Genomic DNA, 16,486 nt, shown 5'->3' on the forward strand with positions numbered 1-16,486 from the left:
TAATGTTAATAATAAAGTTAAAATTGTCTTAAAAATATACGAAATCCTATCGAGAAAAATAATTTATTTTAGGATATTCGTGAAATTTCCTAATTAAAAGTAGGCCTTTACTCTTATAATTATTATTGTTTTTTTAAAAAAGAAGCATTAGATTAGAAATGGGGTTGGAGAGACTGTCCAGATATGTGTTACTCCATTCTGACGGGAAGTTTTCCACCAAGATTAATGAAGGACCAACCATAAGATATAAATGCATGTTCTATATCAAAGAAAACAATAAACAGTATATCATTGTAAATTAAAAGAGGGAAAGCAACATGAAATGTTCACAATGGGTATTAGTCAAAGTTTAGATCCAAATTGCCGTCAGAAATGAAGTTGAATCAACATCAGTACAGTCCTGTGTCAAAGGCTCTCACCTACATACTTCGCCTTTAAGCCATTTACATTGAATGCGAGCTCACTCCCTTGTGGTTGTGCCGTCCCGAGTTGATTGTCTGCGGTTGATGCTGCGCTATTAAAATGCCCCCGCCTGGTGGGTGGCCACAGACCATGTCCATTCAATGCCCAATTCCCATAACTTATGCAATTAATAACTCCCCTAACTCAAACTAAACTGCTTCCCATCCTCTTCAACATTCAAGTTTTTGACTACTTCCAACAACAGAGGGGCAGACAAAAAAACACATCAACACAATTCGAAGGCTATCTTGATTCTTCATAATCAGATCAATGTACCCTGTACTTCCATGCTTTCCAAGCACTCCTAACTTCATCCAATTCTTCATTCGGAATGCTTGTGTACTTGTCCAATTTCTCCACCCATTCTTTCCATGGGGGGCTTTCTGTGTCCAGGAACTCAGTTACCTCGGGCAATATCGCTGATCTGTAGAATTCATTCACTGACTTGATTATGTCATCCGATTCATTCAGTGTGACCAAGTCTGGCCTTGTTGGAACTCCTGGCCGTTTTCTGGTGGAAAAACTGTTACCTCTTAGGACTAAGACCTCAGCTGGAGCAATGGGTAGAACTATTCTAGAGAACTTGGTCAGTGACAATGCTATAACATCTCTTGGGAGAAGTTTCCGCTTCACTGCCACAGCCGTTCCTATCATTTTCCGAATCTGCCCAGGATGTAATAAAAGATGCATCAGAATGGCCCTTTCGTTTTAAAACTAGAACATTAACTACCCAATATTAATTACTAATGAAAACAACTTCATTGTTCATAAGATATGTTATTGATGTTCTTTTTCAAAAGGAAAAAAATCATATTATGAGCTCAAACGTTACAAAAAGAATGGAAATGAGAAATCTGCCAAAAGAAAGCCCGACACCTTTTCACCTCCCATTTCTCCTTCCAATTCCTAAACTTAATAATAGATTCTAGTTTCTCGTAAAGCTTGAACCAATGAATTATGAACCTTAGAGAGTAAATGAAGGTTATGATGGTATATGTTTAACAAGTCAAGCTCATAGAGCTTGAACTCATCAACTCTATTGAAAGCAATTAACAACAACCCGAGACTTACGTGGAAACCCGAGAACCGGGAGAAAAGCCACGATACTTTAGTTTTTATTATTTTTCTTATGAACAAAATACAATAGGTACAAAGGGAGAATAAATAGAGTACAATAGGAATAAGAAAGGAAAAGATCTAGGAAATATTTAGGAAATAAAATCTTATATTTTATTCTTCCCAAAAGTACTCTAGGGCAAAGCCCTACTAATTCTAACACTCCCCCTCAAGTTGGGAGGTAAATATCAATGAGTCCCAACTTGCTAACGCAAAGGTCGAAGTGTGGTCTGAGAAGCCCCTTAGTAAGAACATCAGCAATCTGTTGGCTTGAAGGAATGTACGGAATGCATATGCTTCCACTGTCAAGTCTTTCTTTGATGAAATGCCGATCAATCTTAACATGTTTAGTTTTATCATGTTGAACTGGGTTGTTAGCAATACTAATAGCGGCTTTATTATCACAAAAAAGCTTCAATGGTGTCTCACATTCCTGATGAAGATCTGACAAGACTTTCTGGAGCCAAATTTCCTCACATATTCCCAGACTCATAGCCCTGTATTCAGCCTCAGCACTGCTCCTGGCCACAACACTTTGCTTCTTACTCCTCCAAGTTACAAGATTGCCCCAAACAAAGGTATAATAACCGGAGGTAGACTTTCTATCAATAACAGATCCTGCCCAATCTGAGTCAGTATATGCCTCAACGGTCTTTCTATTTGTTTTTCTAAACATCAACCCTTTACTAGGTGTATTTTTCAAGTATCTCAGGATTCTGTTAACAGCTTCCATATGTTTCTCATAGGGAGCCTGCATAAACTGGCTGACAACACTCACAGCAAAGGAAATATCAGGACGAGTATGGGATAAGTAAATTAATTTACCTACAAGGCGCTGATATTGTTCTTTATCAACTGGAACTTGATCATCAGAGTTTCCTAGTTTACAGTTGAATTCAATAGGAGTATCAGCAAGACGACATCCCAACATACCTGTCTCGGTTAGCAAATCAAGGGTGTATTTTCTCTGAGACACGGAAATACCTTCTTTTGATCTAGCCACCTCCATTCCAAGGAAATATTTCAGATTTCCCAAATCTTTGATTTCAAATTCATCACCCATTCTCTGCTTTAGTTGACTGATTTCTGTTTGATCATCTCCAGTCAAAACAATGTCATCCACATACACTATTAGAATAGCAATCTTTCCTGTCTTGGAAGCCTTTGTAAATAAAGTATGGTCAGAGTGCCCTTGACTGTACCCTTGGGACTTGACAAAGGTAGTGAATCTGTCAAACCATGCTCTCGGAGACTGTTTCAGACCATATAGAGATTTTTGGAGTTTACACACCTGCTGACCAAATTGGGTTTCAAATCCTGGTGGGGGGCTCATGTAGACTTCCTCCACAAGGTCTCCATTCAAAAAAGCATTCTTAACATCCAGCTGGTATAGAGGCCAATCTTTGTTCACAGCAACAGATAGCAGGACTCTAACAGTATTCAATTTAGCAACTGGAGAAAAAGTTTCTGAATAGTCAATACCATAGGTTTGAGTGAATCCCTTTGCCACTAACCTTGCCTTGTGTCTATCAAGCGTACCATCTGCTTTGTATTTGAGAGAGAATACCCATTTGCATCCTACAGTTTTATTTCCCTTGGGTAGAGCACAGATCTCCCAAGTTCTATTCTTTTCGAGAGCCTTCATCTCTTCCATAACAACATTCTTCCATTCAGGACACTCTAGAGCAGTGTAGATATTTTCCGGTATTATGGTAGAGTCAAGGCTTGCTGTAAACGCTCTAAACTGTGGAGAGAGATTATCATAGGAAACATAGTTGCAAATGGGATGTTTAGTGCATGATCTGGTACCTTTTCTCAATGCAATTGGAATGTCAAGAGAGGGATCATACTCATCAAGTTTCCTTGTATGACCCTGTTCAGCTTCATCGTTACTGGTTTCTATTCTAACCTCAGTCTCATCATCACGGTTCTTTTCTTCCATATTTTCAAGAACAGCAACATCAGACTTGTCATTCTCACTCATTGTATTATTAGTACAAGGTTTTGTAGGGTTTTCCATACCTTGGTCTCGAGGAGGTTCGAAATCTTGGACTAGAGCCGGCGGTTGACTAGTAGGGGACCCAACTTCCTTTCTGAGATTCCTCCTATAATATGTTTTCCAGGGAACTTGGTTTGTGGGTAAGATTATGGGATGAGGATCAATGTCAGACACGGTAATAGGAGTAGGTTCAACAAATTCAAAGGTGCTGTTAGACTCTTCACTCACATTCTCCCCCTGAAGATGGCTAACGGGAAAGTAGGGTCGGTTTTCACAGAAAGTAACGTCCATAGTGACAAAGTATTTCCTAGACGGTGGGTGAAAACATTTATAACCGCGTTGGTGAAGGGGATACCTAACAAACACACAGGCCTGAGCCCGAGGGGTAAATTTGGTCTGATTAGGGTCGAAATTATGGACATAGGCGGTGCACTCAAACACACGAAGAGGAACCTCAGAAACAAGACGAGTAGAGGGGTAAGACTCCTTAAGACAATCTAAGGGAGTCTGAAGGTGGAGGATACGAGAAGGCATTCTATTGATTAAGTGAGCGGCTGTAAGAATAGCATCTCCCTACAGGTATGATGGAAGGGAAGTGGAAAGCATAAGTGAACAGGCTACTTCCACAAGGTGTCGGTTTTTTCGTTCGGCCACTCCATTTTGTTGAGGAGTGTAGGCACATCAGGTTTGGTGAACAATCCCCTTGGAGGCTAGAAATTCACTAAGGTTATGGTTTTGGAATTCCCGACCATTATCACTTCGAAGAATTGCAATTTTTGTATGAAATTGTGTTTTGATAGTATGATAGAAGTTTTGGAAAATGGATGGAACCTCGGATTTATCTGTGATAAGGTAGACCCAGGTAAGACGGGTATGGTCATCAATGAAAGTTACAAACCACCGCTTTCCCGAGGAGGTGGTGACCTTGGAAGGACCCCAAACGTCACTATGGATGAGGTTAAATAGTTGTGTAGGTTTATATGGTTGTGAGGGAAAAGAGACTCGATGTTGTTTAGCCCGGATACACACATCACAAGATAGAGAAGAGACATCAAGTTTAGAAAAAAGGTGGGGAAATAAATATTGCATATATGTAAAGTTTGGGTGGCCCAGTCGAAAATGCCACAACATACAGTCTTGTTTAGAAGTGCTAAAGTAGGATGACAGTAAACTAACCCTAGACAAACTACTACATGAGGTATCATCATCAAGGATGTAAAGTCCTCTGCTATGCCGGGCAGTGCCAATCGTCCTCCTCGAGCTCATGTCCTGAAAATAAACCGATTTAAGTAAGAAGATAGCTTTACAATGCAACTCACGAGTGATCTTGCTTATAGATAACAAATTGTAAGACAGTTTAGGGACATGTAAAACATTCTGGAGAGCAAAACCGTCAAAGGGAACTATTTGTCCTTTGCCAGCGATCGGAGCTAGAGAGCCATCGGCTATTCGGATTTTTTCATTACCGGCACACGGGGCATATGAGATAAAGTGTTCCGAACAACCTGTCAAGTGATATGTAGCCCCCGAGTCTAAGATCCAGGGATTCTTTCTATTAACGCTAATAAGCCCAAGGGACTGAGGCATACCTGACTGAGGAATGGCACCAAGAGTCGGAGTCTTGGTCTGGCTCGCAGTAGGATCAGTTGATTGAGAAGTGCTAGCAGGTGTAGTCTCACTAATGTAGGCACGTCCTGAGTTCTGTTTCTCATTGGAGGACTGTTTCTTACCTCCTGGGAGACGACCGTGGAGTTTCCAACGCTGATCCTTGGTGTGCCATTGTTTCTTGCACTGCTCACAAACAGGAATTGACTTCCCATTATTCTTGTCACTATCATGATTTGAGGACCGAGCGCTAAAGGCAGCGAAGTCAATGGTAGGGGTAGTCAATACACCCATGGCATTAGTGCGATCCTCTTCCAGGCGGACTTCAAAACAAACTTCCATTAGGGAGGGAAGAGGTCTTTGTCCGAGTATACGACCACAAACATTATCAAATTTGGGATTAAGTCCTGCAAGGAAGTCATAAACACGGTCAGCCTCTTCAAGATTAGCATATTGTGTACTGTCATTTGGTGTGTCCCAAACTGTCTCTCTGCATAAATCCATCTCTTGCCAGAGGAGAGAGAGCTTGTTAAAATAGGTAGTTACGTCCAGGGTCCCTTGTTTGCAATTATGGACCTGTTTTCGCAGTGTATATAACCGAGAGGCATTCTGTTGTTTCGAGTAAAGGGTCTGAGTTGTATCCCACAAATCTTTTGCTGTGGCTGCATATAGTAGAGGCTTGCCGATCTGTGGTTCCATACTATTAATCAGCATGGACCGAATAAGTGAGTCCTCTCCTTTCCAGAGTCGTTCCAAGGCGTCTCCTGGTGAAGGACGTACAGTCTCTCCAGTTAAGAAGCCGAACTGGTGTCGACCTTCGAGGAACATCTTTATTGATTGGGACCAAGAAAAATAATTGACCATTTAATTTTTCACCTGAAAAATTCCCCAAAGAGCCAGTTATATAATTTGACTGTAAATTAGGGAACGAAGTTACCGGGTTCTTGGAATACATCGGCAACTCGGTTGGTTTGGAATGCGTCGAAGATTCGCCCGCTTCAATGTCTGATCTGTTTTGGGGTTGATCAATTCCGTTACCCGAAAACAGCGGTTGCTGTAAAGAGTCAACGTACAGCTGCTGCTTACTGTACTGATTTGACAGATTTACGGTTGAGGATTGCTGTTCGGAGCTCATAGGCGGCGCGTGAGGATGCGGATGGCCGGAAGGGTTTGACGGTTGGACATCCGACGGCACGTAGAAGGGAACGGATGGGCGGTGACGTGAAACGGCGGAGGCGCGTGGGCCCACGCGCCGGACACGAGCGGCACGTGAATCATCTTCTGGTCAGACGGCGGCGCGTACGGCTGCGGAACCACTCCCGTTGGGTAGATCGGCGGTTTCTGTAGGTTCTGGAGCAGTTTCTCCATGGCGGCGGCGGCAGTGACAGGTTCAGTTTCGATCTGGGTTTCTCCTAGGTTATTTTCTAGGGTTTCGTTATTGCTTTGCTCTGATACCATATTGAAAGCAATTAACAACAACCCGAGACTTACGTGGAAACCCGAGAACCGGGAGAAAAACCACGATACTTTAGTTTTTATTATTTTTCTTATGAACAAAATACAATAGGTACAAAGGAAGAATAAATAGAGTACAATAGGAATAAGAAAGGAAAAGATCTATGAAATATTTAGGAAATAAAATTATTGAAAGCAATTAACAACAACCCGAGACTTACGTGGAAACCCGAGAACCGAGAGAAAAACCACGATACTTTAGTTTTTATTATTTTTCTTATGAATAAAATACAATAGGTACAAAGGGAGAATAAATAGAGTACAATAGAATAAGAAAGGAAAAGATCTAGGAAATATTTAGGAAATAAAATCTTATATTTTATCCTTTCCAAAAGTACTCTAGGGCAAAGCCCTACTAATTCTAACAAAAATCTTATATTTTATTCTTTCCAAAAGTACTCTAGGGCAAAGCCCTACTAATTCTAACAAACTCATATCTTCTGTCCACCAATGGACAGGGACCATGCTGATCCTACAAATTTTGAACCTCAGGAAGTAAATGAAGGTTATAATGGTAGATATTGGACAAGTCAAGCTCATAAAACTTGAAACTATTAACTCTTATCTTTCGTCCAGGAATGGATAGGACCATCAAATTATTTAATCGTTTGTAATATTTTAGAATTTAATTTAATTTCCTAAAACATAAACCCATAGCTATTTCTTAATTTTTTGGACTAGAGCACAGGAAAAAGCCCACTAAGCCAGCATTGATTTCCAAAGGGGGAAAAGAGTTTAAAAAGTGAAATAATGCTGCAAAAAAGTTGTCGAGTGGGCACCAAAGTATAGCTATAAAACCAAATTTTGGCTCCCACATGGCCAGAAGCAAGATATAAGCTACCAGAGGCGTTACAACGGAAAACCCAGATCTAAGCAATAGAGCTACCAACTGAAATTAAGAATAGATGAAGTAAGTAAATATAGATTAACTTACAAATTGGAATGAAAATGGATGACAACAAATTATGTACCATAAAAACAATGTTAGAGAAAGACTAACTTGATGCAACATGAATGATTCTCCCCAGATGGATATCTCAATGAAATCATATCCAAAAGATGTTTCCAGCTTCCCACAAGAACAGCAAAGAATCCTTCTGAAGTGTGAGGCGCCTATACGATCTTTCTCATCTGGCTCATGAAGCCATCTTGCACGAACACCCTTCAGAAGTTCTGATCCATCTTCAAGTTTACTGCATACTTCAGTTAAATTTTCACAAACACTTAAGCTTGGAGAACATTGATCTGGTTCCTTGACTCCTTCGACAAAAGTATCATCTTCTCGATCACTTTCCTCAAACTCAAAGTTTGACATTTCACCGGGAGATACCTTGTTGCCTGACTTAAGGGCATATCCTGGAGATTGCTTGGCTCGAATTCTTGTTCTATAATTGGAGCGTATTGTATAATTATGAAAAGGATGCTCCCCCTGTGGCCAAAAAGAATCCACCTTTGTTCTTCAACGCCATATAATTGTCTTCCCAAATAACAGCACTATACTATATCAAATAACAAATCATGTTTCTTGCAGTGAAGGAAGGGGCAATACAATTCATATGTAATTAAATGAAGGAGATCTTAACATACCTCGAAGGAATTTAATATATCTTTAAAGTCTGAGATGTGGCAATCAATTTCAGTAGTTTTAAGTTTACTTTCAATTCCAATAAGCTTAGCAGGGAGAAGATAAGAATACTTCCGAACATCACACTCCTTTCTAGGATCAAAGCTCCTTGAAAAGTAACAAAATTGATGCAATGTTACCACTTTGTAGTTTATGCGTAAAAGCGTATCATGCTGGTGCTAAAACTTCATTTACTCACTTAAAAGCACCAACGAAAAAACCTCAAACACTCACCTCTGTGAAGGTACAATGCCAAAAACCTTGATATTATCAGGAAGATAAGAGTTGATGTAATCAGCAAGTGAAATACCACAAGGGTCGCCCATCCATGCACTTTCAGGGATTTCCATTTTTAAGGTTATTGTTGTAGCCAAGGAATGAACCTTGAATTAGAAAGAGATGAAATAACAATTCAAAACAACAAATAAGTTTATAGAAGTCAAAAAATGAGGTACTAAGACATTCAAGATATTTACTCCTTTATCAGTGCGGCTACTCCTTGCCCATGAGATTTTGTTCAGATTTCCATAGTTACTTTCACGAATTCCACCAGCTTTATATATTGCAGCTTCCAATTCTTGTTCGATTGCTATACATCAAAACTTTATGAAGTTAATTTTCTGAGTTGTAATTCCCAGCAAACCGAAAAAAAAGAGAGAAGAGAGAGAGTGTTAAATCATATATAAATTAAATTCCCAGCAAAAAGAAGGAAAAAAGAGTCTTTATACAGTATTATTCATATTCCATGTTTTAGTACTTTATTAACATAGCCAACGGAAACACTTAATATTGTTTAATGCCATGGTAAAAGAAACATTGAAAAGGAAAGAAATACTTATCTAGGATACTTGGAGAAGTGTAAAATAATATATCAATGTCAAGGTTAGTTAAATGGTTAAGTGGATAATCAGTTTACGTGTATTCAATCAGTTATTGATCTGGTGACATACATACTAAGTTTGATTGTTTCTGTCAATCATTATGCAATTAGATTGTAATGAAATAGTTGTAGTTAGGAACTGACTTATGGTGAGAACAAAATTTCATGATTGCTGACAAAGTTTAATGGCATTGGTAACGTTTATAGTCCTTTTCATCAACTCTTTTAGCAGTAACTATTCTGCCATCTTTAGTTCTTCCAAAGCATGTACCAGCGAACTTGTTTAACACTTCTCCTTGAATATTCTATTAGAATGCACTGTCTTCAGTACATGGAATTTAATCCGTCAGTCCATCATAAGATGGATTGAAAGTTCCTCCTGTGAAAGTTTCAAGTGCAAGTTGAATAAATAGCTTAAACTATGAATGCTCTATTCATGAGTCCTTCTATATTAGAAACAAACAAACAAACTTCATCGAGATAGATGAAAGGATATACAAGGGCAATACAAAAAACAAGCCAAAAACGATAGCTCTTGTGACCAACTACAAAAGGGGTTCTAATCCAGAAGAATTACACTGAGCTAATAATTACACAAAAAATTGTACTAATAATTGCTCACAAGGATGAATTAAACCTAATCATATCCTAAAGATAGACTGCTCGATACTACAAAACATTCTACAATTCCTATCAAGCCAAATGCCCCACAACGAACCAATAATAATAATAATATTAAAAAATAAATGGCCAAAGAACGTCGTTTCTCATGAAAAGGAGGATTTGAGAGCAACTCCTGAAACATTGAACAACAACCTCTAATATGAGAAAGCACAAGCCCAAAGTAGAACCTGTTCAACTAAGAGGTAACAAACTCACAATCCCAAACAAAATGGTCAAAGATCCTCTTCCTCCCCCCTAAGGACACACCATTGAAGATGCAACACCCACCTTCAGAGACTTAAAAATACTGATAAGTCAAGTCAAAAACCAGATTCATGGCTCTGGAGCTAAGGAAAAAAAATGATATTCATGGTTATTCGCCTCAATGATAGGAAGCATTAGGACTCAAGTAGTGAATATTTTCGCATCTTTGGAAAAGGCTTTCACTATGAGGTGTTAAGTGAAAGTGGAACAGTACAAAGATCAACTTGAAGAACAAAAAGAAAAGGCAGTTTATCAACGTAAAACTATTTTAGAAAAATGAGCACCAAGAGTCAACTTTGATTGAAGAACTGCCTGCAAAGTTAATTAATCCCATGATTTTTGCATTGGATTGGATGCTAGCAGGAAGGCTACAAAAACCCAAACTCATATGACATAATGTAAAGCGAAAGTATTCGTGGGTTTATAAAACCCAATCACAAACCAAAATCTCCAAACACCCCTTTTAGAGCTAGAGTTTGTTAAAAGGATGCGTTACATATTTTGTGGTTCTTCAAAGGTGCCTTTAAGTGCAAATTCAGTTCAACATTCTTGAATGAAATGCATCGAGCTAGAGAAAGTTCCACTTGGGTCATTAACAATCCAAAATGTTTCTTCACGATATGCTCACAAAGCCACTTTCAGTAGCCACTACTGTTTGAGATTCCCCCCTAAACTGAGCTTGCCAGGGGTATGTTAAGTATGGTCAATTAGTTAAAATGTAATTAACCAACTATAAAGTTGTTAATTGCTTAGAGAATCTCAATAGTTTCAGTTGGCCATTGTGAACCAAATTAGTTGTTGAACCCTACTTTGGCAAAGTAATTTCTATACTGAAACTATTGTGGTCGTATACTCGGAGAGAGACCTGCTAAGTACTTAGTTGATGTTTAGTATAAGCCTCAATGGTCTTTCTGCTGTCTTTTTGAACATCAACTCTTTACCAGGTATCGTTTTCAAGTATTTTAGAATTCTGTTGACAGCTTCCACGTGTTTCTCATAGAAAGTCTTCATAAATTGGCTGACAACACTCACAACAAAGGAAATCTTAGGGCAAGTATGAGGATAAGTAAATCAATTTACTTACAAGGCATAGATATTGTTCTTTATAAAGTGGAACTTAATCATCATAGTTTCCTAGTTTACAGTTGAATTCAATAGGAGTGTCAGCAGGATGACATTCCAACATACCAGTCTCTGTTAGCAAATCAAAGGTATATTTTCTTTGAGACACAAAGATGCCTTCTTTAAATCTGGCCACCTCCAATCCAAAGAAACATTTCAAATTTCCTAAATCCTTGATTTCAAATTCATCACCCATTTTTTGCTTTAGTTGACTGATTTATGCCTGATCATTTCCAGACAAAACAATATCATCCACATACACTATCAGAACTGCAATCTTTCCAATCTTTGTAAATAAAGTATGACCAGAGTGTCTTGACTGTACCCTTGAAACTTGACAAAGGTAGTAAACTTTTCAAACCACGCTCGGGTGATTGTTTCAGACCGTATAAGGATTTCTGGAGTTTATAAACCTGCCGATCAAATTAGGTTTCAAATTCAGGTGGGGGGCTCATATAGACTTCCTCCACTAGGTCTCCATCCAGAAAGACATTTTTAACATCTTTGTTAACAACAACATGTAGTAGGACTCTAACAATATTCAACTTAGCAACGGGAGAGAAAGTTTTTGAATAATCAACACCATAGATCTGAGTAAGCCCCTTTGCAACTAACCTTGCCTTATGTCTGTCAAATGTACCATCTGCTTTGTATTTGAGAGTGAACATCCGTTTGCATCCCACAGGTTTGTGTCCCTTGGGTAGAACACAAATCTCCAAAGTTTTATTCTTCTCAAGAGTGTTCATCTTTTCCATAACAACATTCTTCCATTTAGGACACTGGATATTTTTCGATATTATGGTAGAATCAAGACTTGCTATAAAAGCTCTGAACCATGGAAAGAGATTATTATAGGGAACATAATTACAAATGGGATGTTTCATACAAGACCTGATGCCTTTTCTCAATGCAATGTCAAGGGAGGGATCATACTCACCGATGGATTTAGTATAGGCTCAGAGGAGGCTCAATTTTATCGTCTTCATATAATATATATAAAGAAAACTATTTAATTTTCAATACTTATAAGTAACTTAGTGGTTACTTTGTATGTTAGTCAACCTTCCAACTCAAGCTCAAGTCTTACCTAAGTCTTACCTAAACCCTATCAATATATTTTCTGGACCCGCCACTGATCATACTCATCAAGTTTCCCTGTATGACCTTGTTCAACTTCATTATCACTGGTTTTTGCTGTGTCCTTAGTCTTATCACCATTGTTCTTTTCTCCCACATTTTCAAGAACAACAACATCAAATCTGTCATTCTCACTCATTTTATTATCAGTACAAGGTTCAGTAGAGTTTTCAATACCTTGATCTTAAGGAGGTTTAGAGTCTTGGACTGAAGCAAGATGATCAGCAAGGGACTCAATTTTCTTTATGAGATTCTTTCTGTAGTACGTTTTCCAGGGAACTTGGTTTGTGGGTAGGATTATGGAGTGAGGATCTGAGTCAGACACAGTACAAGGAGTAGGTTCAACAAATTTGAAGGTGCAACTAGACTCTTCACTCACACTCTCCTCCTTGAAGATGGCTAACGAGAAAGAAGGATTGGTCCTCATAGAAAGTAACATCCATAGTGATAAAGTATTTTCTGAAAGGCAAATGAAAAAGTTTACAACCACATTGATGAAGAGGATACCCAACAAACACACATGCCTGCGCCCTAGGGGTAAATTTAGTTTGATTAGAGCCGAAATTGTGGACATATACGGTACACCCAAACACACAAACGAGAACCTCATAAATTAAACAGGTAGAAGGGTAAGGCTCCTTAAGACAATTTAAGAGAGTCTGAAGGTGGAGAACATGGGAAGACATTCAATTGATTAAACAAGCTGATGTAAGAATGACATCTCCCTACAAGTATGAAGGAAGAGAAGTAGATAACATAAGGGAATGGGCTACTTCCAGAAAATGATGGTTTTTTCGCTTGGCCACCTCATTTTGTTATGGAGTGTAGGCATACGAGTTTTGGTGAACAATCCTCTTAGAAGCTAGGAATTCACTAAGGTTATGATTTTGAAATTCCCGACCATTATCACTCTGAAGAATTGCAATTTTTGTATGGAATTGTGTTTCAATGATGTGGTAAAAGTTTTGGAAAACAAAGGAAACTTCAGATTTATTTGTGATAAGGAACATCCTGGTAAGACAAGTATGGTCATCAATGAAAGTTACAAGCCACCGTTTCCTATTGGAGGTAGTGACTTTGGATGGACTCTAAATGTCACTATGGATAAGGGTGAAAGGTTGCATGGGTTTATAGGGTTATGAGGGAAAGAAAACCCGATATTGTTTTGCCCGAATACACACATCACAAGATAGAGAGGAGACATCAATTTTAGAGAAAAAGATGCGGAATCAAACATTTCATGTAATTAAAGTTTGGGAGGCCCAACCGAAAATGCCACAACATACAGTCATGTTCAAAAGTGCTAAAATAGAAAGACAATAAACTAACCCTAGAGATACTACTATTGGAGGTATCATCATCAAGAATGTAAAGTCTCCCGCTCTGTCGAGCAGTGCGAATCGTCCTCTCCGAGTCCATGTCCTGAAAACAAACAGATTCAGGTAAGAAGATAGCTTTACAATGCAGCTCACAAGTGATATTGCTGATAGATAGCAAATTGTAAGAAAGTCTAGACACATGCAAAACATTCTGAAAAGCAAGTCCGTCAAGGGGAATTATTTGTCCTTTACCGACAATAAGGGATAAAGAGCCATCGTCATTCAAATTTTTTCAAGACTGGCACAGTGGATATAAGAGATAAATTGCTTCGAAGGACTTGTCAAGTGATCTGTAGCCCTCGAGTTTAAAATCAAGGGATTCTTCTCGTTAACACAAATAAGGTCGAGGGACTGAGACATACCTAGTTGAGCAATGACACCCAGAGTAGGAGTCATGGTTTGCTTGCAGTAGAGCTAGTTGACTGAGAGGTGCTGACAATGGTAGTCTTACTAACGTGGGCACTTCCTGAGTTTTGTTTCTCGTTAGAGGATCGTTTCTTACCTTCTGAGGGACGACCGTGGAGTTTCCAACACTAATCCTTGGTGTATCACTATTTTTTGCAGTACTCACAGACAAGGATTGGTTTCCTACTATTCTTGTCATTATTATGAGTCGAGGACCAGACACTAAAAGAAGCAGAGTCAATGGCAGGGTAGTCAGTACACCCATGGCATTAGTACATCTTCTTCAAGACGGGCTTCAAAACACACTTCCAATAGGGAGGAAAGAGGTCTCTCTCCAAGTATACGACTACAGACAGTATCAAATTTGGGATTAAGCCCCAAAAGGAAATCTTAAATACAGTCAACCTCCTCAAGTTTAACATATGGTTATCGTCATTTGGCGTGTCCCAAAATGTTTTCCTGTACAAATCCATCTCTTACTAGAGAAGAGAGATCTTATTGAAAGAGGAAGTCACGTCCAAGGTCCCTTGTTTGCAATCGGGGACCTGCTTTCTCAGTATATACAATCGAGAGGTATTCTGACGCTTTGAGTAAAGGGTCTGAGTTGTATCCCACAAATCTTTTGCAGTGGCTGCGTACAGTAGAGGCTTGCAATTTGAGGTTCCATACTATTAATCAGCATGGATTGAATGAGTGAGTCCTCCCCTTTCCAAAGTCATTCCAAGGCGTCACCTGGTGGAGGATGGACAGTCTCTCCTATCAAGAAGCCGAACTGGTGGCGACCTTCGAGGAACATCTTTATTGTTGGGGACCACGAAAAATAATTTTGCGCATTTAATTTCTCTCTTAGAAAATTTCCTATAGACGATCCCAAAGAGCCTACTATATAATTCAAAGGCAAATTAGGGAACAAAGTTAGCGGGTTCTTGAAATATATCGACAACTTGGTTGGTTTAGAATGTACCGAAGACTCGCCTTCTTCAACTCCCAATCTATTATGGATACCATTAGTCCCGTTCCTATAGAGAAAGGGTTGCTATAAAGGGTAGACGGACAGTGGCGCGTGAATGAACAAATCTGATAGTTTTTGTGGTGACTTACCTTAACTGAAGGGCATGGCGATGCGTGGGGCTGCTGCTGACCGGAAGAGTATGACCGTTGGACAGCCGATGGCGTGAAAAGAGATTGGGCTGGGCGATGAGATGAATTGACGGCGGAGCGTAGGCCCACACGCTTGACAGAGGCGACACATGTGAGTGATTCTGGCCAAAGGGTTGTGCGGACGACGGCAAGGGTGGTCCCAATGTGACCACCGACGGTTTTTGAAGTTGCTAGAGCAATTTTTCAATGGGGGTGGTAATGACTTTTGATTCGTTCTGGGTTACTCCTAAACTGTTTTCTAGGCTTTCGTTAATGTTTGTCTCTTATATCATATTGATAGTAAGAAATACGAAAACAACACTTACATGAAAACCTGAATACTGGTATAAAAACCACGACATTATTATACTTATTATTTTATGATGAATTACAATAGGTAGAGTCAGGGAGAATAAGTAGAAAATACAAATACATACAAAGGACAAAAAAGGTTTATAGTAAATTTTTACATAAACAATCTTCCCAAAAATACACTATGGACAACCCCACTAATTCTAACAATATTAAATCATAACACAGCAACAGAATATTCAGGGGCATGGCATGGTCAATCCATCGACAGGAATTTTCCTGATATAAGGTAGAGAAAAACTTACTTGGATGTGACAGTTGGTTGCGTTGCATTTGTAGCCCTGAATTTTCAAAACTAGTGAGTTAATGAGAATTGGTGAAGGATTCACAACGGGGTGGTCGAGAGAAACAGAGAGTAACATAAAATGAGGACCTCGATAATCAGTCCCGACATATCCGATTCGCAAAACGACCTTCTTCTTACGGAAAGCTTGCCATTTCCGGAGCTGGTCCGGAGCGCACTGAGTGGAAAAAGCATCGGTGGAGGCAGCAGCAGATGAGAAACAGTAGAGCAGTGTAGGCCTAAGACGAGGGGTCCGGGGAACGAAAACAGGGTAGGGGAAACGAAAACATGAAGATGAAGATTTGGTTATCCATGGGGAAAGTGGGAGTCGCAAAGAAGAGACGGACATTGCACCTTATTCTTCGGGGGGGGGGGGGGTGTAGGAGGGGCTAACAAAATAATGTTTGTTTAGGAATGATGCACAAAAAAAAAACATAGTGATAGTGGAGGTAAAATTGCAAATATAAAAAGTATAGGGGTAGCTTTTGCAGTTTCCCCTTTTTGATTTGTTTAATAAATA

General features: G+C 39.2%; 1 protein-coding gene across 4 annotated transcripts; it reads right to left on the bottom strand.

The window, feature by feature from the left end:
- Positions 1-264: 264 nt before the first annotated feature.
- LOC103497029 (putative tRNA pseudouridine synthase) lies at positions 265-16,394 on the bottom strand. 4 transcript variants are annotated; one of them, XM_008459086.3, is made up of 7 exons: positions 16,057-16,394; positions 15,929-15,964; positions 8,798-8,910; positions 8,556-8,704; positions 8,285-8,429; positions 7,698-8,126; positions 265-1,125 (listed from the first exon to the last, which is right to left on the bottom strand). In XM_008459086.3, the coding sequence occupies exons 1-7, from the start codon at positions 16,313-16,315 to the stop codon at positions 730-732; spliced, it is 1,527 nt and encodes a 508-aa protein (XP_008457308.1). In that variant the 5' UTR covers positions 16,316-16,394; the 3' UTR covers positions 265-729. The 4 variants fall into 4 exon arrangements, with proteins under 4 accessions (XP_008457308.1, XP_050936316.1, XP_050936317.1 ...); XM_051080359.1 differs by lacking the exons at positions 7,698-8,126; positions 8,285-8,429; positions 8,556-8,704; ... (1 more) ...; positions 15,929-15,964; positions 16,057-16,394 and adding exons at positions 4,754-5,082; positions 5,167-7,608; XM_051080360.1 differs by lacking the exons at positions 7,698-8,126; positions 8,285-8,429; positions 8,556-8,704; ... (1 more) ...; positions 15,929-15,964; positions 16,057-16,394 and adding exons at positions 4,754-4,846; positions 4,943-7,608.
- Between the last annotated feature and the right edge of the window lie 92 nt (positions 16,395-16,486).

This window comes from Cucumis melo, chromosome 12 (genome assembly GCF_025177605.1).
Source record: "Cucumis melo cultivar AY chromosome 12, USDA_Cmelo_AY_1.0, whole genome shotgun sequence".
Lineage (NCBI taxonomy): Eukaryota > Viridiplantae > Streptophyta > Magnoliopsida > Cucurbitales > Cucurbitaceae > Cucumis > Cucumis melo.